The sequence below is a fragment of the Arvicanthis niloticus genome, chromosome 12 (assembly GCF_011762505.2).
Source record: "Arvicanthis niloticus isolate mArvNil1 chromosome 12, mArvNil1.pat.X, whole genome shotgun sequence".
Classification (NCBI taxonomy): domain Eukaryota; kingdom Metazoa; phylum Chordata; class Mammalia; order Rodentia; family Muridae; genus Arvicanthis; species Arvicanthis niloticus.
In genome coordinates this window covers 9920356-9944501 of record NC_047669.1, presented here as the reverse complement: position 1 = coordinate 9944501, position 24146 = coordinate 9920356, and the positions used below count along the sequence as shown (strand labels likewise).

Sequence of the window (24146 nt, the reverse complement as noted above, 5' to 3'; positions counted from 1 at the left end):
ACAGGGAAACCTACTGTTTGCTGGTGTACGAATGGTCAGATGTCTTCTAGGCTGGTACAGTGCCACATGCCTGTCATCTAGCACTTGGAAGACAGAAGAATCACAGGTATAAGGCCAAATTGGGCTACATGGTGAGATTTTGTCTCTGCAGTACACAAATGTGGTACGCAACATATACACAGGCAAAACACACATGACTGTAAGATAAAAATAAAGGGGAAAAAAACAAGTAAATGTCTTTGTTAGGGTTTTATTGCTATGAAGAGACACCACAGCCATGGCAACGCTTATAAAGGAAGACATTTCACTGGGGCTGGCTTATAGTTTCAGAGGTTTAGACCATCATTATCATGGTGGAGAGCATGGCACAGTGCAGGCAGACATGGTGCTGCAGAAGTAGCTAAGAGTTCTACATCTTGATCCACAAACACCAGGAAAAAAACTGGCTTGAGTTTCTGAGACCTCAAAGCCCATCCCCTATTGACACTTCCTCCAACAAGGCCACACCTCCTAATAGTGCCTCTCACTCCCTATGGGCCAAACATTTAGACACATGAGTCCCATGGGGGCTGTTCGTAGTACAACCACCACAGTAAGTAAGCAAAAACTACCTCCAGTATAAAAGAGGATCCATCTTCTGTATGTGCCTTGCACAGTGGGGCATTGCCCTCAGGTGACCTGGGTCTTTCATTATAGTCACAAAAGCTATAATCTGTTCTCCCCCATTCTCTCTTCCTTTTGCTGTCAGCTACTTGCTTGAGGCTTTTTCATTTGTATTTAGTAGCAGAATCTGGCAAACCAATAGACGACCCCTCAGAGTTGGTATAAAGATGAGTGGCTTTTAGCTGCAGAGACACAAGCATGGAATATATTTTCTTCTGTTCTAAACTAGAAATTGTATGGGCAGTAATAAGAGATCAGTGTTGGCTCTGTCACTGTCTGTCCCTGGCAGTCCAGCTGTGCCTCACAGATAGGTTCCACTGCTGTAGACTCATGGGCCCATGTATAAGTTTCAAGAAAAGAACCAGGAAAACATTTCAGATATCTGTGCTACTAAGCTAGGTACCAGGCCAAGTTATTAAGAAAAAAAAATATAGTAAGCTTTGTTTCCACAATCTCAGAATTGCAAAAATAGTCCCACAGACAGTTTTCATATATATTTTTAAAAATACATTGGTTCAGCTGGGCATGGTGTTGCATGCCTTTAATCCTAGCACTTAGGAGGCAGAGCCTGGTAGATATCTGAGTTTGAGGACAGCCTGGTCTCTTGAAAGTGAATTCTAGGATAGCCTGGTCTACATATTGAGACTCTGTCTCAACCCCACTTCCCCCCAGAAAGTTGAATCTTTTTCAGGTTTTTTAGGACACGTCAGGGGCTTGAACCTGGGGCTTCATGCATCCTACACATGCATTCTGTCATTCAGCAGCACCTCCAGAAAGAATTATACTTTTTCATATTTTTATGACACTGTAAAATAGAATGATTGTACATTATCTACAAAGTCTGAAGTCTTTTTTTTTTTTTTTTTTTTTTTTTTAAGTGATCCAGGAAGTCTATATCCAACCCAGCCATTCTGCCATGCATTAAAGTCTCTTGAGATTCAGGGATCCTATAGACATGTAAGCGGAACTATGTAATTCTTAGCTTCATAAAAACACTTAAGCTTAAGGGAGCTTTTTAACCTTGATAGGGTAGGCACTGTTAGCAAAATTAACACTGTTTAATCTCATAAGATTATATTAAAATTCTAATAATTTGATAACAAACTAATATTTAAACTTTTTACTGTTGTTTTTCTACATAACTATGTATTATGTATATGATTATGTGCAATTAAAAACTGAGTCTTTTAAAAGAAGTTTAGCATAGTTGTATATCCTTTCCACATGGAACCAGTATAGATTGTCCATGTGGCTAGTGGGAAGTGCAGGCAAAGCAACAAGACTCGTGCTGACATGGCTGGGTCAGTGGGGGCCCTGTGAGGGGAAGATGCATTGCCAGTAGGAATGATCTTGGGAGAGAAGGCGTGAACTCAAGTAGGAGTCCTGGGATGGTGCTGTTAGTAAGTGGAGAGGGATGGAGCGTTTGTAGTACAGGGCAGTGTGAGGAGGCCACCAAGGTTGGGGTGGCAGTGAGCATAAGGAAGAGCTGTTTGGCTCTGTCACTAGTGTAGGACCTTAGGCATGTCACTTAACTCAGAAGGTAAATGAGAAAACACACCCTAGCTCTGCCGGAAGTCTTGAGGCTATTATAGGTTTACATTTGTTAAAGATGATTTGAGATAACAGATATATAGAGAAAGAACAGTAAACAATACTTTATCATTAACTCCTCCGTTTATTTCTTCACGTGTAATGGATTGTAGGCAGGGGCACATGCAGACGTGGATAAGCTCATGGTCACATGTTTTCTTTGATCTGAAACTATCTTATTATTTGTGTGTTTTCTTAAATAGTTGAAGGTTCGACCAAAAGAGCTAAGATTGCTTGCAATGCCCACACAGCCCCTCAGTTGCATCGCATCGTGGTGATGAGCCAGGTTTACAAGCAGACACTGGCCAAGAGCTCAGAAACTCTAGTAGGAGCACATGTCAGGGCTCACCGCTGCAACGAGTCTTTTATATACTTGCTCTCCCCCTTACGGTAAGCATAGGTCCCTAATACTCTGATATTTTCTTTGGACTGGGGTTTCTGTTTTTGTTTTAAGAAAGGATTTTATTCTAGGTAATTCATTCAGAAGTATTTAACTCTTTAAAAATTTTTCAGATCCATGACAATTGAAAAATGCAGGAATAGTACCTTTGTGCTGGGTCCTGTGGAGACGGCTCTTCACCTCCATGACTGTGAGAATCTAAAAGTCATTGCTGTTTGCCACCGATTGTCCATCTCTTCTACAACAGACTGCACCTTTCATGTTATGACCCCCTCACGGCCACTTATTCTCTCTGGAAACCAGACAGTAACTTTTGCCCCCTTTCATACCCATTACCCAATGCTGGAGGACCACATGGCCAGGACTGGCCTTGCTACAGTGCCTAACTATTGGGATAACCCAATGGTGGTGTGCAGAGAAGGCACTGACACAAGAGTCTTCCGGCTCTTGCCACCCTCTGAGTTCTACATATTTATTATTCCCTTTGAGATGGAAGGGGACACAGCAGAGATACCTGGGGGTCTCCCCTCTGCCTACCAGAAAGCACTGGCTCAAAGAGAACAGAAGATACATATCTGGCAGAAAACTGTGAAGGAAGCTCGTTTGACAAAGTAAGTGTTTTCTAGAGTCAGTGTTTTGCTAATTGTGCAAAACTTGTTAGGAAGACAAATGAACTTGGATACTTTATAGTATCCAGCCACACAAATTAGAATGACCTGAGCATCCTCCCAGGTTAGTATTCTAGATGCTGTGTAGCTTTCTAGAAGATGGTAATGAGCAGGTAGGTACTCAGGTATTAGGCTCCCTTCTGTGAAGAAGTTGGCACTGTTCTGTAGCACAAGCCTGTGATCCCAGCACCTAAAGGCTTGAGACAGGAGAACCACAAATTCCAGGTTAGTGGGAGGTGCATGGTAAGAATCACAATAAAAATCAGCTTACACTTAATTGGTAGAGGAAAGACTTACATGAATTAAAGCAATCTTGTCTAGAAAATGGTGTGTGGTTCAGCCTTAAACAGCTTAGCTATTAGCTTTCTCTTGCACGCTGCTCTATACTGATGGCTAAGAGATCAGGGCTTTGGAATCCTCCAAAACCTTGGTGTAAAATACAGGTTTTCATGGTTCCCACTACACCACAGACTTATAAGTCACATTCTTGAAAGTGGTTTTCCCAAGGCCAGACTGTAGATTCTTGCTAGTTCTTGTCACTTACTCCCTTAATCCATGCTAAAATGGGAGAAATAATGGAAGTGTGTTTTTCAAAGCGAGATTTGCAGTATAAAATATTGTGCATCATTCTACTTAGGGGGCACCAAAGCGGATTTTTTAAAATTACATGCATGGGATAACACATATGGCTGTGGCTATTTATGTTATGACCAGATTTTTATCAGTCTTTGAACTCCAGAAGCCAGACTCCTGGCATGCAGTTTGCAAAGAGTCCAAAGACACCGGTGTGAACAGTTAAGGAAGATGTGTCAAGGATGTAGAATTTGTAATGGGTCCTGAAGAATAAGAACTTTACATAGCAAGTGAGGCCTAGTCTGAATATCAGAGAGTAGTGGAGGAGCAGATATCTGAGAAGCAGAATCTAAGGCGGGATTCAGGGTGCAACACAGTAGTCCCTAAGTTTAATACGTGGCCTGAATTATGTCCTGTTTTGATGATTAGGCCTTGAGCATTCCATTAGAATTTCCGCAGTAGAAGCCTTTCAGGATTTGCCTTAAGCTGTGGAATGAAGTCCAGGAAGGAGTTTATTTATTCAGGAGACTCTCTAAGCCCCACAGCATACAGACTACTCACTAGAGGCCATGGCAGATTTAAATAGAACTCTGGGCTAGCACATAGGCAGTCAGAGAGTGAGTCGGAAGAGGAGACAGAGTGGTTCAGTGTCTGGGCAAGAGCAGAAAGGAGGATGGGGAGGACAGAAGTACTTGGGCAGCAGCCTGGGCTCTGTGTGTGAGTTTGTGAAGACGAGAAAGTGAAAAATGATTCTAAACATTGAGTCTCAGCTTAGTAAGTTTTTATTAACCAATTTTCTTCTCAACAGACCACTGTGAATAACTTGAAATTACCCATGCTTAGAATAAATAATTGTTTTTACAAATATGTTGGTAGACAAATTTCATTTGTTAGAGATTGTAAGAGAGGGAAAAGGAAATACTAGAGTACTAGAACATGGTGGAGGTAACTTCGTTCTCTCTCCATTTGAGCACATGGCCAAGTTTTTTTTGTAAATCTCAGTCTACGCTCCTTTAATGTGTGTGTGTGTGGTGTGTGTGTACAACACACATCATACCTATATATACAACACACACACATACACTCACACATCACACAATCAGCAACAGACACAACTTACGCCTTAGTTGGAGATCCGTGCAGAAGTACTACAGTTATCTGTATAAACACTGGATGTGGCTCTCACCTCATGGATCATGTCAGCAGATGGTGATCTCACTGTACTCAGAGCCTTCTGAGTAGGAAGTTGTCACTCTAATATATAGTAATGATGGAGATGCTCACAGGATCGCAGGCTGAATACTTAGGATGTCCCAAGCACTGATCTGTTCAGCTCTATGCTAACTCACTGGTTATTTCTAATCGCTGTACCCAGTTGCAGATGAAGACTAGAGACCTAAGATTAAGTACTTTACTTAGTCACAAGCCTTGTTGCAGAGGTGCTTCTCTGTCTCTGTGTCCTTACTATTCCCCTCAGTCATTATGACACCATATAGTACAGTAATAGAATTAGAGTGTGTAAGAGGAGATCGTCATTGAAGAAATATCTTTAGAACACCTGCTCTGTAAATGTTTTCATCGTTTAAATGCCTGGACTCTCTTACACGTGTGAAAAGCGTAGGGAGTTTGTAGAGTCTGGAAATTGGTGAGCAATTATATTTTAGCATGCTAGAAATGTTGAAAAAGTAGCTAGTGTAACTTTGGGAATAAAGGTGCACCTTAGCTTACACTAGGGCTACATCCAGAGCAAAACTCAGTATAAGCTAAAAATTCATTTACTGTACCTAAGCCACCAGCCGATTCTGCAGTGTAGGAGCACCAAAGAACACCCACTGTCCTGAGCGTTGGCTTGCAGGCCTGCACTTGACAGTCGCTGCCCAGCGTTAAAAGGTAGCATATTGTAGATTACTAGCGTGCAAAAACACACACATTTGAGTTCCTGCAGAGCAAGTACATTGTTTTTATTCTGTCATAAAGTTAAGCCATTAAGTTAAATGTTGAGTTGAGAACTTTCAACAGAAAGCAGATTGAAGGCAAACTGGCAGCAAAATCCTGGTTCACGTTGTGTGGTTTGTGGAGCGTTGTAGGAGGCAAGGCCTTGCTGAAGATTAAATGCCATCTGCAGTCAGAGAAAGTGAGTGGCTGCATGGTTGTAACTTAGTAATTTATCTGTAAGGCAGGGTGGGATGAAGTAATTTATCTGTAAGGCAGGGTGGGATGAGGTGGATCTAAAAGTATGAAGTGTCAGCAGCCACTCACCCAGGAGACAGGCCTCACCCCTGGCCTTGAGTGGGATTGTGCAATTGAGGTTGTGGAGTGCCCTGTTCTTGCATTGGGCGGTAGTCATTCCAGCATGCCCTGTCTGTTGTTGGTGTCCTGTGGACCCAGTGGAATTGTGTCCTGCCAGACCAATGTGCAAGTTGTTCCCTACTGGGAGCTACTCTTCTCTTTCTTGCCTGTGTCATGCTGTCACGTTAGAGCCTTGATTGTTTCTGTCGGGCAGTCCATTCCACGTAATCCTGTTGACGTGTCATTAGAGAGGCATCTCTGTCCACTCCTGCTCTACAGTAGCACTCAGTAATGCTGCGTTGTCAGCCGACACGCCACTGTTCTCCAACAAGGGTTTTTCTTCTGAGTACTTAACTTCATGCTGTACATTTACTTTGCTTCTTTCCTGTCTTCCCCACAAGGGCTCATAGTTGACAGGGACAGAGACAGAGATCACAATCCGCCGACCTGGACAGCAGGGCTATCTCTTTTCCTTATACATTTATTCCTGTCAGTCAGAACACTGTTAAGAACCTGCAGTGTACTAGGCTTTAGACATTGTGTCTCACTTCCTTGAACATGGTGAGAACTGAAGAGGGACTGTACATAGTCATTTGATTGTACTGAGATTTTAGGGAATGGTGGGAGTAAAATCTGCTGGGGGTTGTCTCCTTACATTTGTGTGCTCTTACACAACTTCAGGGAGCAGAGGAAGCAGTTCCAGGTCCTTGTGGAGAACAAGTTCTATGAATGGTTGGTTAGAACAGGACATCGGCAGCAGCTGGACAGCCTGGTCCCACCTCCAGCAGCCTCCAAGCAAGCAGCTGGGTAGGACCCTGCATGGAGCCACGGGTAGGCATACAACATGGGCACTCACGGGGCTGTTGGAAACTCTTTGATGGCATACAAAACAGAAAAGAACACGGTGTATTATGTTCTTGACAGTGTTCTTCTCTGCTCTCGCCCACGTGCAGACATGTACCCACATATTTTTTAATGAGAAAGCTTAAATATTCAAGTGGTGCCTATCTCAGAAATTTGGGCAAATATAATGGCCAAGTTTTATCTTTCCTTGCAATTTGTACACCACCAAAAATTTACATTTACCTCATTAATTATGTTTTTGTTTTGTTTTTTTAATATTTTATTTTTACTTATGGGTATGTCTGTATGTGGGTGTGTACACCTGAGTGAGGGTACCCAGAGACGTCCAAAGGTGTCAGCTCCCATGGAGCTGGACTTTGAGGTGTTTGTGAACTGACCAGCTTTGGTGCTGGAAATTGAGCTCAGGTCCTCTGGGAAAGCAGTGTATGTGTGTAACTGCTGATCACGCTCTCCAGCCCAGACATTGAGTTCTAGTCCTCCTCTCTAATGCATCTTTTCCTGTCTCCTAAAACTAATAAAACTGGTCCTTAATAACCTCACATAGATCATTATTAAGGTAGTTAGAATTAACCCAAATAAATAGTTCATTACAGAACACTAGAAGTCATGAATTAACTATGTAGAAGAGAATATGGAGATATATTTGCTGAGAATTGCTTAATCCAAATGCTATTTTTAGAATATTTTAAAATATTTTCCAAAAAAAATATGTGTATGAGTGGTTTGCTTTTGTGTGTCTGTGTAACACATGTATGCCTGCTGTCCAGAGAGCAGAGGACATCAAATCTCCTGGGACTAACAGAGAGTAGTGAGCCATCATGTGGGTGTCTGGAATCGGACCTGAGTCTTCTACAAGATCAACAAGTGCTCTTAACTAATGAACCAACTCACCAGTCCACAAACTGTGCTTAAAATAGAAATTAGCATACTGCTTTCAGGTTTTTGAAGACTAAAAGTAAAAAAATAGGCAAAAGATACCATGTTTCATAGGCAAATATAGGAATGGAAATGGTCACTTACATATAGAGATGCTCACTTACATACAGAGATGCTCGCTTACATACAGAGATGCTCGCTTACATACAGAGATGCTCCCTTACATACAGAGATGCTCCCTTATATACAGAGATGCTCCCTTACATACAGAGATGCTCCCTTACATACAGAGATGCTCCCTTACATACAGAGATGCTCACATACATACAGAGATGCTCACTTACATACAGAGATGCTCGCTTACATACAGAGATGCTCGCATACATACAGAGATGCTCCCTTACACACAGAGATGCTCGCTTACACACAGAGATGCTTACATTCAGAGATGGTCATGTACATATAGAGATGCTCGCTTACATACAGAGATGCTCCCTTACATACAGAGATGCTCCCTTACATACAGAGATGGTCACTTACATACAGAGATGCTCCCTTACATACAGAGATGCTCGCTTACATACAGAGATGCTCCCTTACATACAGAGATGGTCACTTACATACAGAGATGCTCACTTACATACAGAGATGCTCCCTTACATACAGAGATGCTCCCTTACATACAGAGATGCTCCCTTACATACAGAGATGCTCACTTACATACAGAGATGCTCGCATACATACAGAGATGCTCGCTTACACACAGAGATGCTCGCTTACACACAGAGATGCTTACATTCAGAGATGGTCATGTACATACAGAGATGCTCGCTTACATACAGAGATGCTCCCTTACATACAGAGATGCTCCCTTACATACAGAGATGGTCACTTACATACAGAGATGCTCCCTTACATACAGAGATGCTCGCTTACATACAGAGATGCTCCCTTACATACAGAGATGGTCACTTACATACAGAGATGCTCACTTACATACAGAGATGCTCCCTTACATACAGAGATGCTCCCTTACATACAGAGATGCTCCCTTACATACAGAGATGCTCACTTACATACAGAGATGCTCGCTTACATACAGAGATGCTCGCATACATACAGAGATGCTCGCTTACACACAGAGATGCTTACATTCAGAGATGGTCATGTACATACAGAGATGCTCCCTTACATATAGAGATGCTCGCATACATACAGAGATGCTCGCTTACATAAACAGAGATGCTCGCTTACATACAGAGATGCTCCCTTATATACAGAGATGCTCCCTTACATACAGAGATGCTCCCTTACATACAGAGATGCTTGGTTACATACAGAGATGCTCCCTTACATACAGAGATGCTCCCTTACATACAGAGATGCTCACTTACATACAGAGATGCTCCCTTACATACAGAGATGCTCCCTTACATACAGAGATGCTCACTCACAAATAGAGAACATGGCAGCTGAGGTATTTCAGAGGGAAGAGCCTGCTGCGTCATGAGCCTGGTGATTGATTTGGGTCCCTAGGAACTACATAAAGATGAAAGGAGAGAAGTGGTTTCACAAACCTGTCCTCTGTCCTCCACAGCACACTGCATGGACAGGCATGCACACCAACACACATTATGAACCCATGCATAGTAATAAATAATAAAGATTTACTATCCCTTCCTCCCAACAGGTCTGTGGGCAAGCTAATAGGTGTTGGGGAAGGGTGTCATTTTCTTCAGTGGTCCAGCCTTTTTTTCAGTGGTCTAGCCATTGCTAAGCTCCTTTGTCTCAGTAAATAACCTCCCCTGCAGAATGCAGTGGCTAGAAAACAGGCTGGTAACATTGGATGTTGTGTGTTTTGATAAGCATTCCTATTTGAAATCCAACCAGAACAGTGAGATTTGCATACCCACGCTGGTTATATGCTTAAAAACTTCTGAAAGAGTATAAAGAATATAAACAGCATTTGTCCTTCAGAGATGGGACTGGGGACCCAAGGTAGGAGAAAGCTTATTTCTAGAGATAGTTCATATAATATGAAATTCGCCTGTTCGGGGCCTTCATTTCTTTTTCTCATTCTTTTGGTGGTACTGAGGATGTGACCTAGGACCTTACACATGCTCATCAAGCATTCTGTCACTGAGCAGGCTGTGTCTGCTAAGTTTCTCAGGTTGGTCTTGAACTTCCCCCTAACCAAACAGACCTTGTTTGCAATCATTTTACCTTACCCTTCCAAGGAGCTGGAATTATGGGCGTGTACCATCAAGCCTGGCTCGTCACTGTCTAAGGTGACGAACAAATTATGCTCACAAATTTATGCAACTGCCACCTTTTGAAAACAGAATATCTCAGCACGTAGTTCAAGCGTCCCCTGCCCCACATCAGTAGTCCTTTTCTAACCTTCCCTTACCTCCGGGTCCTGGCAAACAAACATTTACCTTGTTTATTCTGGGTAGTCTTGGCGATGAACCCAGTCAGTCGGCCTGTTAGGGCTGTTCTGCCATGTCAGACTGCTTTTTTTTTTTTTTTTTTTTTTTTTTTTTTTTAAATTTTATATTACACTGTTGCTCTCTTCAGACACACCAGAAGAGAGCATAGGATCCCATTACAGATGACCATGAGCCACACCACGTGGTTGCTGGGAATTGAACTCAGGCCCTCTAGAAGAGCAGTCAGTGCTCTTAACCACTGAGCCATCTCTCCAGCCCAAGACTGTTCCTAGACGGTTGGGTAGCAGTCCATTGTGAGGACATGTCACGGTTGATGTGATTCTGGCCACTTTGCACCTGCTTCAGATAACACTGCCTCACGTTCATGACAGGGCTCTGTACAGCATGTGCTCTTGTCCTGAGATGCACTTAAACTTAGAGGTGAGCTGCAAGGACATATCTAACTACTTAGGGGACTGCAGTTCTAAAGCTGCAAACAAGAACGATTGCCTTTATAAAGTGTATATTTCTTTCCTTTAATTTGTTCATGACACAGGGTCTTCCTGTGGAGTGCAGGCTGGCCTTGAATTTGTAGCGGTCCTCCTGCCTCAGTGCCAAGTGCTGGGATTGTAGGTGTGTACCACCATGCCCAACTATAATATTCTTTTTAAAAACCATAATTTGTGGGCTGGAGAGAGAGTTCACTGGTTAGAGCACTTGCTGCTTTTTTTTTTTTTTTTTTTTTAGAGGACCCAGGTTCAGTTTCCAGCATCCACTTGTTAACCTACAACTGTCTATAGCTCCAATTCCAAAGATCTGACGCTCTCTTCTGGCCTCCAAGGGTACTATGTGCATGTGGTACACATACATACATACATACATACATACATACATACATACAAGTAGAAATCCATGCACATAAAATAAAAGTAAACTTAAAAATAAGCATAATTTCACAACATATAGTTAATAAATGTGGGTCTAAGATTAGAAATACAGAGATTTTTCAAAGAAACAGACATCATAAGGGGTAGGGATTGACATTCCTGTTAGTACCTAGTTTGCCAATTTTGGATTCTTACAGGTTTTCCCTGTTAGCTAACACCAAAAAGGATACAAAGCTTATTTTAGCACTCTGACTTCTCATTATCTATATCATTTACATGAGTTTATAAATGAAAGTAGTTTTCTTAATTGCATAGAGTATCAACATTAATTTACCTACATTCAATTTTCTTTGCTCATCTGCAGGGCTCTGGAAATGTGAGGAGATGGCGCCCACTGCAGCCTGTTGGAAGAGCATCCTTGCTGCCTGCGAGACCTCACGGCTTCTCTCTGTTCAAGACATTTTGCTCGTTTCTGTTCTGTACTCACTTAGGTCGTATTTCAGCCAAACATCTGACTTTCATAAAAGCCTCTTACTGTAGAAGGTCAGAAGATCACATGTGTAGTCACACAAAATGGAACACTGGGCAAGGCAGCTTTGTGTATACTTAGTGACCAAGTACAGGCTTTCTTACAAGCTGACTTCATATTTTAATTTGTATGATGAAAGGCTTTTGTCCTAGCTAAAAAGTCTGCCAGGTGTGGTGGCACATGCTTGTAATCCCAGGGCTCAGCAGGCAGAGCTCTGCGAATTCCACCAGCCTGGTCTACATGGTGAGGACCCTGTGTCTCAAACAGACACACACACACACACACACAGAGGAAAGGAAGGAAGGAAAAGAAAAGAAAAAACAGTTGTATGGTACTTTGTAACTATTTAAAAAGAGATTGCTACTCTCTTTTTAAAAAGAGTGACAGAATGGTCTGTTGCTGCATAAATATGTCAGAGATAGTTTTATAAAATGGAATTTTAGGCCTTAAAGTATAAAACACATGAAATTGTATAAATTTTTTTATTTTTTATTTTCTATGTCAAATTTCAAAAAACTCTAAAAAGTAATTTTTCTTTTTGGTAAAAAGATGTTTCACTTTTAATTTTAATAAAAGGTTTCTGTTTTTATTCTGTTACTGTGCCAGAGTTGGTTTATGTGGCTGGGAAGCCCTGCTTGAAGATAAATGAGAAAAGTCTAGCTGCTAACACAGGTTATTTACCTAGTAGTTATCACAGAGCAGCCGCTAACACGGGTTATTTAACTAGTAGTTATCACAGAACAGCTGCTAACATGGGTTGTTTAACTAGTAGTTACCATCACAGAGTAGCCGCTCTTAGTCTTCAAGTAAAATTAACTCTCTTTTTTTTTGTTTTTTTTTTTTAATTAAAAATTTATTAATTTATATTATTTATATGAGTACATCGTAGCTGTCTCCAGACACACCAGAAGAGGGCATCAGGTCCCATTACAGTTGGTTGTGAGCCACCATGTGGTTGCTGGGAATTGAACTCAAGACCTCTGGAAGAGCAGTCAGTGCTCTTAACCGCTGAGCCATCTCTCCAGCCCCAAAATTAACTCTCTTAAAGCTTGTTAAACCTTTGAAGCTTTGGTAGCTTTTGCTTTAGCATGAAATTGGAATAAGCAAAGCATGACCAAATGAAGACCCATGAGGGATCGCATTAAAGGATTCTGATACTTTAAAGTGCATAAAATTGAAGCAAACGCATTCTGTGATTTGTTATTTGCTTCTCAGTAATCTACATGTCAAGGCACATTTTTAAAGATTGATTTTTATTATTATTAAATGCATATATGTATGTGCAGGTATTTAACTGGGTATGCACTCTGTGTGTGTGTGTGTGTGTGTGTGTGTGTGTGTGTGTGTGTGTATGTGCATGCGCACACGCTCATGCGAGTACAAGTCCACTAGTAGATGCTGGAGGAGGCCAAATGAATCAGGTCTCCTAGAGCTATAGCTGTGAGCTACTTGGTGGGACTGCTGTAGACTGAAGTCCAGTCCTCTACAGAAGCAGGAAGCACTGCTAACTGCTGAGCTTCTCCAGCCTATGGAGGTGCCCTTTGTAACTGAAAACTCTTGTGGGGACCACATTTATAGATACCTGTTGGAGATTTATTAGTGGAAAGGTGCAGTTGAACTTCAAAGAAGACTGAGCTTGGCTGGCAAAGTTAAAAAGGAGCAAGAGTTGATGTACTGTTTCTCTGAGTTTGTATAGTCTTTACCTCATTCCCAAGGTTTGAGACCAATCATTTGCTTGAGTAGATCCCAGTGTAATGGGCTGAGAGCGCGTGACTGACTCAGAAAGTTCTGGAGTCTCCAGGCAGCTTTCTGTCCATGTGTACATGACACTCCTCTTGTGAGTCACACTCATTGAATGACATTTGCAAGGACAGGTGAGCTGGCCTTGGTGAGGCAAGCCTGTAATTCCTGAAGCAGGGTGATCCTCGTGACCTTGAAGTCAGCCTCAAACTACACGGTGGATTCCAGGCCAGCCAGAGATACACAACATAGCAAGACTCTTAAAAAAACAGAGGAGGGGAGGGAAGGGGAGGGGAGGGGAGGGGAAGGGAGGGGAAAGGAGAAAGGAAAGGAAGAGGTTAAGTCACTGAACCCCTGTATGCTCTGAGCACCCAGGTGTCACCATTTGCCATACTCAGCCTGCTGTCATTGCCTGTAAAGCTTGAGAGTGAGTTGCCGACATTATCTTACTCCTAAACATACTAGTTTGCATTTTCTTACCTAGTTTTATATCAATAACCAAATTCAAGCCAAACATTGATATATCTAACACAATCTATATTAAAAACATTGAAATGCTTTTTGTAGTGACTCCCAAACCCCAAAGATGAGCCTTCATGACCCTTGGTTCTTAGTGAATTTGCTTGCCCAGAAGTAGAGGGTGGTCTTTGGCTTCTGCAGGCTCTCTGCTGAAGGACAAAAAGATGTTAGGAATGTCCAAGAGGTCATTCGCTGAGAAAACAAAGTACACAGAGAAAAACTTGTTTTTGAATTTTTAAAACTTTTGGCTGTGTTTTTGGTGCTTTGATTCAGCAAAGTCTACAATACAGTAGGGTTGGTTGAGCATTAAAGGGGCCACGGAGCTTTCCTTTATTTTATAATCCCAATTGTTTTTCTAGCAACCATCAATAGACTCTAAATGACTGACTCAAATTTTGGATCCAATTCTCATGACTAAGCAGATGTTTGATTTGAAACCGCCCTGTATAAATGTCCCTGTGCCTGTAGCCCCGGAGCTGCCCTGGACCTCTCCCAGTAGTGTGGGGATCCACCTCTGCACTTACAATGTCTAAAACTGGAGCCAAGGTAAGTCACCGCACACAGACCTTTTAGCTAACCTCACCCAGGAGCACAAAAAGCTCTGTCAAAGCAGAGCTTTTGCTTCTTTGCCCTGAGGTGAGCAAGCTAGTGCTTGAGGGATAAGGCCGGGGAGAGAGATGGAGAAGGGCTTGTTTTCTAGTCTAACAGAACCATCTAACACCATGTTAAAGGTTTACCATTAGTGATGGGTGCTGCGCTAGGTACTATAGGAACAGTTGCAATGGCCACCTTCTGGCAACTGGTGATGTACATCTCACAGAACTAGGACATGGCAAAGACTGCAGTAGAAACTGTCGGTCGTCGGCATTCTGGTCTCTATAATTGAGCCTCAATCGTTACTGTCCCCAAGGCTGGAGGATGATAGGTCAGTCCAGTGAACCAAATCTTAACAACACTTCTTCATTCAAGTGGTTCTTGTTTCCAGGCAGAATCTTCACCATTTGACTTAACTGCTTGTCGGAAGGTAGTTGTTCAGGAGGTTTGCTTCTGTAGTAGTCCATGACTCTGGAGGGCAGAGTCACTGTGCAGTGCCTGATCCCCACACTGGGCCCCTCCAACTCTTTGCTTTGAAAACATTTAGACTTACTAATCTTGGAAGACAAGAGAAGTGCACAGTAAATCTAATGGTTAACATTTGGTTATGTTTGATCTCTATTATACCATTTGAAAAGTAGCCAACTTCATTGTATTGTTGACAGAGATATTTAAATATGTATCTCCTAAAGACAAAAAATTGTCCCCCTTGAATAAACAGATCCCCGGCATCTTACTTCATGTCTCCAGTTGACCGCAGAAGTGTGGGCAATAGAGCATGTAATGGTCACATGGCACATACAATTAGTTGACTGTCTTTGCTCCCAGTCTCTCCCTCTCCCTGAGCCTGTACAGCAGCAGCTTTGGCTTTTGCTGCTCCTGAGAAATCGATAGTTTTCAAAGCTCAGGCCAGGTATGGTGTGGAAAATCCATCTACATTGTCTTATGGTTTCCTCATCTTTAGACTGAGGATAGCTAGAAATTATGCAGGCGATACTGTATGCTTTCCAGTCAGGGTGTCAGGTGGCTTTTAACCTAAGGTTTTATGGTTGACGAGTGCCTGAGCACTTTTCCCCTCAGTTGACAGATAAAGCAAACATCCATTCAGACAGATGTCCAGTGTTGTAATATACATCACTTAGATCCTACTGAAAAGTCTGAAGGGCCTTGAGCATAGATATTATGTAAATAAACACCTGTTCATTCTCCTTGTCTTTCCTTTCTCAACATCTTGTCACTGGATCAATCTGAGACACTGTGAGCTCAGCAAGAGCAACAGGTTTTGTTAAGCATGTTTTCATTAACCACTGGGATAATTGAGATACTTTTCTTTCTGCTTGGGTTGGTGGGCTATTTTTCAAAAACAAATGTGACAGGAATTTTGTAGTAATTTCCAGGAAAACCAGCACTTTTTTTCTCTCTGAGTTTTATGTGAGAAGACCACAGTCTCTCCATTGGCTATGGAATGGATGGGTGTAGAGTGGATGGCTTCCACATTTCCTTAATAAGTAGGAAGTTTGCATAGATGGAGCAGCCTTCATCCACTGAACAGAGTTTGGGCTGGAGCCCAGAAATTACTCCATTAAAAACTCATGCACACTTGCTTTGGTGTGGAATGACTGGTTGGCTGGGAAGGGTGGACAACATGATGGCCCTGTGCATATTTCAGATCTTGGACACCGGTATAAGGCAAATGTGCAGATGAGAATAAATGCTGGGATCAATGAACTAAAACACATGCCACATTTGCCATAGCTCCCACAAAAGCATTTCTGGTAAGTCACAACTCAAAGGTAAATTCAGCATATAGATGAAGTCCTGTAGAACCTGCCCATTCTTAGAAAAGGTGGCAGATTTTCCTGAAGTTGTCTTCATCGGTCACAATAAAAAGGCTCTGGAGTGTGGGGGCAGTCCCGCTGAGTGTTCAGAGTGTACGTGCTGCCATGTTAAGTCATGTCACGAGGGACATGGAAGAAAAGAGAATGTCCCACAAAAGAAGCAAGAGGTTTGCACGGCACTCACGGGACTAGAGCTGTCCCTGAAAAGGAAGTCATCTCTGTCCAAAACAACGAGAACAGCTTACTGTTTAAAGTATTTATCCTTGGCTGCCTAAATATGACTTGTACAAGGACGACAGTAACAGACACGCTAAGGTGAAAGGGACCTACCTCAACCCTAAACAATTACAGGCAACTAAGGATGCTGTGAGTGGAAGAAATAGCCTGCCCCAGAGAAGAGCACACCCGTTGGTTACCCAGTACCAATCAGCCCTGGAAACACTTAACATACAGACTGAGCCAGATATATTTTAAAGGTTTTCTTTTAATGTGTTTCATATTTTGCACATGTATATAAGTAATTTGGTCATGTTCATCTCCCATTCTCCCATTCTCTTTCCACTCCCAGCAAGCCCCTTCCCTGTATCCCACTAGTATTGTTTATGGTGTGCTAAGTACACAATTGCGTGTGTGTGTGTGTGTGTGTGTGTGTGTGTGTGTGTGTGTGTGTGTATCCCACTGTGTTTCAAGGGTTACTTGCTTGAGCATGGGTGTGGGTTATTTACTTGAGCAAGACAGCTTAGAGCAGTGGCTCTCAACCTGTGAGTCTCAACCCCATTGGGTTGTCTTGTATATTAGATATAATTAGATACAATTCATAAGAGTAGCAAAATTACAGTTCCAAAGTAGCAACAAGACAATTTTATGGTTGAAGGTCACTGCAGCATGAGGAACTGTATTAAATGTTTAGAGCACTAGGAAGGTTGAGAACCAGTGTCTTCTCCACCCAGAAATATAACCCTCCCCTTCCCAGGACTGCTTAACTGCCTGCAGCTCCTCCAGACGGGTAAGCCCCTTCTTCATTGGCAATTCTGAGTCAAGTGTTAAACTGTACACTCGACTACCATTTACCCTCTATAGACAGACACTTTTACCTTGTTTCTCAGATTAGGAAGGCTCGATGCTCTGTTCAAAGTCACTTAAGCTGTGTTGAAAATTTTTTCCCTCTCATTTGTAAACAGGTATCTGCTGTGCTAAATGAGGGAGGGAGCAGAAAAACAAAACCCAAGAGAGGAAATGAAATAAATTTGGCTTGGTTGGGCGGGGGGGAGTTGTTGGGGGGTTGTTTATTGGTTTGTTGGTTTGTTGTTGTTTGTTTTGTTGTTTTTAGGGAACAGGGAATTGAAGTAAGAGAACTGGGACAGGAAGGGAAGCCAGGACTAAAGAGAAAGGATCTTATGCCCTTTGGGGAGTCTGTCCATTCTCCCCATCTAATGAATCACCAACCCCCGCCCCTTCAGAGTGCTCTCCCATTGCGGCTCCCGGCGTTATCCTCTTGCTCTTGGCGGTTACAGGCACCGACGGAACCCCAAACGCTAGTTCCTATGGTGGACTCACGTATTTTATGCGTCTGAACGGGCTTGCCCCATTTCCTTTGCGTCTGGAAAACTACTCACCTTGCTACCCTCACTAAAAAAAAAAATCAAGGACTACCTGCCACTGCGCCTTTATGATGACGCTTTTCTGCCAAGTCAATAAATCAAATCGGCCAAAAGGTGGCAGCATAACGCCAAGAAGTCAGCTCCTTCTCCCTTATAACTAGTATTTTTCTGATTGTGGCATTACTGAGCAATAAGGTGGGGGTGGGGGACACGGGAAAATCTATTTTTTTTATTTCACAATGATATTCATAAACGATTTATGAACCCCCAAAGTTCCTATTAGGTGTCCCCCATTTCAACCAGAAAGCACTCTGAGCTCTGGTTTGTATCACCACTATACACACTTACAGCGAGTGTATTTGGGTCATGCCTTTGGACCAGTGGGAAGCTGAAGTCCCCGGAATGTCTTACCTGAGGTAGCAGGGCTCATTGAGCCCCGTAGTTCAAGAGCACAGGCTTATGTCTGGCTCTCCGTGGCAACTTGTTCCCAGTGCCACAAGACACTCCAGGTCCTGTGGTAGAAACTGGTAAGACTTTGAAGCAAAGAATACTTAATGCCCACTCTCTTCGCATTACAGTCATGTGTTTTCGTCTGTATCTATGCCCCGTGCCCATCCATGACATGGTCATCTTCACGGAGCATTTGTTGAGGCGTTGCCGGCTATTGCTGGGCCCAGGAGATCTGTAGACTAAGGAGGTTTGTTCTTTACCCTTGGGGGAATCCAAAACGGAGTCTGGTGAGAGGGTCAGACGCATAAACAGATATTTATAATATAATGTGATATATAGAGGGCCATGAGAACTTAAATATGCCGCTTGATCTGAGACTACTGGCTTCTATTAGGACATTTTTTATATTCTGCTCCATTTTAAGAAAGTCCCTACTCCATTTGTTGACAAGATTGCCAGAAACCAGATGTGAGGTAAAGATGAACTGTGTGGTTTTCTTCACATTAGAAGGAAAAGCCGTTCTGACGTGACAGTGTGCTTGTCACTTTTATCTGTGCACAAAGTTGCCCAGCTCCTCAGCTCTCTAACTGCTCTGTGCTGCAGATTAGTTTCTACGAAGACCGAAATTTTCAAGGCCGCCGCTATGATTGCGACTGCGACTGCGCGGACTTCCGCTCCTACCTAAGTCGCTGCAACTCCATTAGAGTGGAGGGAGGCACCTGGGCTGTGTATGAAAGGCCCAACTTCGCGGGGCACATGTACATCTTACCCCAGGGCGAGTACCCTGAGTACCAGCGTTGGATGGGCCTCAATGACCGCCTGGGCTCTTGCCGAGCTGTTCATCTGGTGAGTCTGGGGAGATTGCTGTGTGGCCGCAACCCCACATTTTTCCTTTCTTTTTTAAGAGTTTGTTTTTAGGAGTGTGTGTGTGTGTGTGTGTGTGTGTGTGTGTGTGGTAGAGCAGCAAGCACCTAACAGTTGAGTTCTCTCTCCATCCAACACCCTCTGCCCTACACACCTTTCCTAAATCTTCCTACCTCTTCATTGTTGAATGAAGTAAGAATCTTAGTTTACTTCATCAGTAGACTAAATGACATTATTTAGCCTTGTGGCTGAGATCAAGTACAGACTAAATACTAATTGTTCTAGCTCTCTCTCTCTGTCTCTCTGTGTCTCTCTCTCTCTCTCTCTCTCTCTCTCTCTCTCTCTCTCTCTCTCTCTCTCTCTCCATCATAGATGTTTATAGAAATTATGCTAGTCTGCCCTTTCAGTATTTCACGGAGAAGACAGGAGTTCTGATAACCCTCCATTCAGAATGAGAGGCTGTGCACTAAGCTTCTCTCTGGGTTCCTGAAGTGCTAATGATTTCTGTTTGTTTCTTTCTCTTGGTCTTGTTATTGCTTTCAGTCTAGTGGAGGCCAGTATAAGATTCAGATCTTTGAAAAGGGTGACTTCAACGGCCAGATGTACGAAACCACAGAAGACTGTCCTTCTATCATGGAGCAGTTTCACCTGCGAGAGATCCACTCCTGTAAGGTACTAGAAGGCATCTGGGTTTTCTATGAGCTACCCAACTACCGTGGCAGACAGTATCTTCTGGACAAGAAGGAGTACCGGAAGCCCATCGATTGGGGCGCAGCATCCCCCACTGTCCAGTCGTTCCGCCGCATTGTGGAGTGATGGCCTAGAGTGGGACCATAGAGTTCTCCCTGAGGGCTGAACTTGAGGGCTGAACTCTCCTGGCTGGTTTGTGGTCCAAATAGGCAACGTAAATAAAAGCATTGAAATGCATCCCATCGCTGACTCCTGTGCCTCTTCTCTTAATTGCTTTTACGGACCAGCAATGGGGCTCCCTCCACAGTGGGCATTTACAGGAAGCAGTTCATCTATCTTTCAGATAAGAAAGTGCATTCAAGTAAGACCGTAGAAGGTTAGGAAATCTCACGTTCACGTAGAGGCTCTTTGTGTTTGTGCTTTGCGTTAACTCAACAAAACCAAAAGTCAGAGCTGCCCTTTACAGAGCGCCTACACTGACGATCTGTTTCCTCTCGCCGCACCCTGTAAGAATAGTAGTCTGTCTACACATTACAATTAAGAAAACTGGGACTCTTTTAAGAAACACTTTTTAAATGGACCACATCCACCAGTGACCAAGAGAAGCAGAATCTTGTTGAGGACGTTGATGTTTCTGAAGCCATTGTTTAATTCGCAGCTCATCCATTCAACTCAATAGCTGGAGATCTGGGTGCAATGTGAGTGAGTGAAGGACCCCAACAGAAGTAAAAAGTGGGGGTGTGGGCTCCCACTGCACCCTATCTCTGGAAAGAGAATACTTATTGACCACAAGCAATAAAACCAGGGCTGTAATTTGTGAGTAGTCGGGCCTCGGCCTAATGCCCCTCATTTAAGATCCAGACATTTTGGGTTTGCAGTGAAAGGGACTCACAGAAACTTGTTCCTACTCTGCGCGGTATTTGAAAGAAAGTTGGACAGAGTCTCGAGGCTCACTTAGTCCAGGTGCAGACCAAGGATCCATCCCTAGAGTGCTAGAGGGTATGTGAGATTTCAGGGAAATGCTCAAAGCACCTGCCTTTAAAAGAGATGGCATAGCTCATGTCCTTTAGGGTCTTTCCCTCCAAACGGCGCATGAGGACACTAAATGCCTATGCGTATACACATCTGTAATTCACTATCATCTTCCTTTTCTCATGTTGTCAGTGAGGACTTTGAGAAAAGTGGGCAAATGTAAGGGAGATACATACTGAAGAGAGATGACAGGACACTGCACACAGAGATGCAGAGGGCCCTGGCCCCAGAGTTGACCGGGCTGTCAGTGCTGGACCTTGCCACTCTGCCAAGAAGCTAACTCACCTCATCTCCAGTACAAGAGCCCCACACCAAGTGTTCACCACTGAACACATTGGGCCAGAAAGGACACTGAAAACATTGGCCAATACCCAAGGTTACCGACATGTTTTGTTTAGAAGTGCAGTCTCTGGAAATGACCTCAGAGATCTAACCAGTCACCTTCCACTGGGGAAACTGAGGCTGTGGTGATACAGGTAGTGATGGCCTCCTCTCTCACAGCAACCTCTGCTTTGTTCCTTGGACATTCATCGAAATGTGTTCAGAGCCATCAGAAAATGCTGGCAGCAGTCCCGGAGAGTGCTGTCATGATGGCTATGCACAGTCTGACGGAAGCAAACATAAAACAACATGCTTGTCAGTTAATGCCCTGACTCAGAGAGGCGGAGAGGCGGTCGCTGCTCTCCAAGCCACAGGTGCTTCTCTTAACTCTGCTTAAGAGGAATTTTACAGGCATTTGATACTAAAGGTCAAAAAACCAATTCTATCCTCTGTTCATAAATCCCAGGCCTTCTGGGTAGGGGTCATTCTCTCTGCTTTTGGAGCCCAGGGCTGCCATCAGCCACACTCCAACAGTGAAGTGACTATCCTGAATTTACTCCCCCCACCTTTAACTGGTTTCTCTGAAACAGCATCTCAACAAAGCAAAGGCCGAGCGATCCTAAAACCACGTCAGCCTTTTTCTATCAAGCATTCTTCTGAGACAAGACTCCCAAACATGGAGCCCACGTCCTCAACATGTAATGTCAAGGATTCCTACATCAGGCCTCCAGGGTAGAACTGCCAGGTTAAATACAGAACAGTATTAATAAACACCAAATACTATAAATATAAATGTGACCTAAGTTCTGTATGGGGCATGCTAGAAACAATCATGTGTCTGATACCGTGACATCATCCTTATTAGCATTCGCTATATTTGACCATCCTGTTACAAGAGTAAGGCAAATCATAACAAACTATATGAGGCTCAAAGCACATGGGGCACCGTAGGCTTCGGAAATGGGGGTACGGGCCCCACAAAGGAAATTTAAATGTGCTGTTTTAAGAAAGAATTGTAAGCATGGATGGACCTGTTTCAAATGTTGGCTGTCAGAGAGATTGAATACTGCAATCTCCCTCTCACACAAAGCCAGCATCTGCTCTAGCCTTCAATCTCTCTTATCCATCTAGGTCTCCACCCACAAGACATAATGATGCCTCTTAACGATGTACCAGTTCCGCTATGAGATCATCTACATTTTCCTAAGGACCAGCAGTCCAGCACAAAAGCTAGAGTCCTGTTCCTCTCTGGGAGTGGACTCCAATTAGTTCAGAGTCACATATTCTAACATGGATGATTCTTTCTTGCGGGAGAAGAATAGCACCTGCCCTGTGGGCACTCAAATCAGACAACATAGAAAAACAGGTAATTTGTCTTCAGTAGTTGTAACGATACCACACACACTGAACAGCAAATGCTGAATTGCTGAGAGGAGGTGTATGGTCAGATTCCTGTGAGTCTCCAGCGCCAGTGGTCTTGTCAATGGGCAACACAAAGCCTCTTCTCCTGTGCGCTTGTGTTTCAAGACGCCACGTACATTGTTGATTCAGTGACTTGGAACTCACATCCAGGGGCAGCAGAACTCACGGCAGATGAGTGGTTATCTAGCGCCGGCTTTCTCTGTGAAGGACTGTCTCCGCCTCTGAGTGCGTGGAACATTACATAACAAGTTGCTACCATCCCTGGGGGGATTCTACACAAACAGTCAACAGGAAGCAGGACTGCAAAGACCAACCTTTCGCCAGCCTGGAACAAAGTGTGAGAGCTGAGACAACAGGCAACGGAAATCCACTCCATCGGAGACTACTTGCACTGGGTCACCGATCATGGCTTCTCTTTGCTCACGTCCACCAGTAGTCTCAGAGCTCCATGAGCCTTAATGGCTTGAGACTTACAAAACGTCTGGGACTTAGAATTTGCAAATACAGACTCTGATATAGTAAGAATCCACTGGACTGCAGTGGCCGCCGAGTTCATGCTATTTTCTACTACTAAGTAGCCATTGCTTGTCTGGATTAATTTCACAGTCTTTTATGTGGTTATCCAGTTTTATATCTTTTTATTTTATCCCATAATGTTTTGAGAAATGTGCATATGACATGCACATGATGTGGGTGCATGTACAGATGTGTGTTTATATATAGGGGTGCACATGTACATGTATGTGCATGGTTATGGATGTTCTAAATTGTAGTTAAGTATCCTCCTTGATTCCCTTTCAAACACACACACATATGCATATATGTGTACACACACACAGAGGGTCTTCTGCTTACCATGTATCTCTCTACCTCTGCTTCTATCATCTCTATACAATCTTTTGCTTACCATGTATCTAGCTAGTCAGCTTGACCCAGAGCCTCTCTGTCTCTGGAGTACCAGGATCACAGGGAGGGCTGCCCAAACCCTCTGGCTTTTCCTTGGGTTCTGGAGTCCCAACCTCTAGCCCTCATGCTTGCCCAGTAAGCACTTTACCTCCCAAGCCACCTCCACAGCCCATGTCTGTAATTTCAGCAGATGCTTCATAGCTGGGGGACGTATGTCAGAATCATCTATAACCTTGAGAAAAGCCACATTTAGCTGCCATGGGAGTCTGGCCTTCTCATGCCTGTCCCGTTAGGCTCTTCCCTGGTTCTGGTTCTGGGCAGTTTCTGAAGCCAACACCGTTTCGTTCTAGAATCCACACAGGTCAGAGCTTTTCAAACCTGCGCGTGATCCTCATATTTAA

At 43.4% G+C, this 24146-nt stretch overlaps 2 protein-coding genes across 4 annotated transcripts in view; both read left to right on the top strand.

Moving 5' to 3' along the window:
* The window catches only part of Tbccd1 (TBCC domain containing 1), a 45118-nt gene extending 32756 nt beyond the window's left edge, over positions 1-12362 (top strand). For all 3 annotated transcript variants that reach the window (XM_034515806.2, XM_034515807.2, XM_076942723.1), the window contains exons 5-8: positions 2457-2643; positions 2767-3264; positions 6865-7014; positions 11604-12362. In XM_034515806.2, the coding sequence (XP_034371697.1) occupies positions 2457-2643; positions 2767-3264; positions 6865-6994 (815 nt within the window). In that variant the 3' untranslated portion in view covers positions 6995-7014; positions 11604-12362. The remainder of the gene's footprint in view (positions 1-2456; positions 2644-2766; positions 3265-6864; positions 7015-11603) is intronic.
* Positions 12363-14480: 2118 nt separating this feature from the next.
* Crygs (crystallin gamma S) lies at positions 14481-20306 on the top strand. Its single transcript, XM_034515578.2, has 3 exons — positions 14481-14573; positions 19114-19356; positions 19918-20306. The coding sequence occupies exons 1-3, from the start codon at positions 14553-14555 to the stop codon at positions 20188-20190; spliced, it is 537 nt and encodes a 178-aa protein (XP_034371469.1). The 5' UTR covers positions 14481-14552; the 3' UTR covers positions 20191-20306.
* The last annotated feature ends 3840 nt before the right edge of the window (positions 20307-24146 follow it).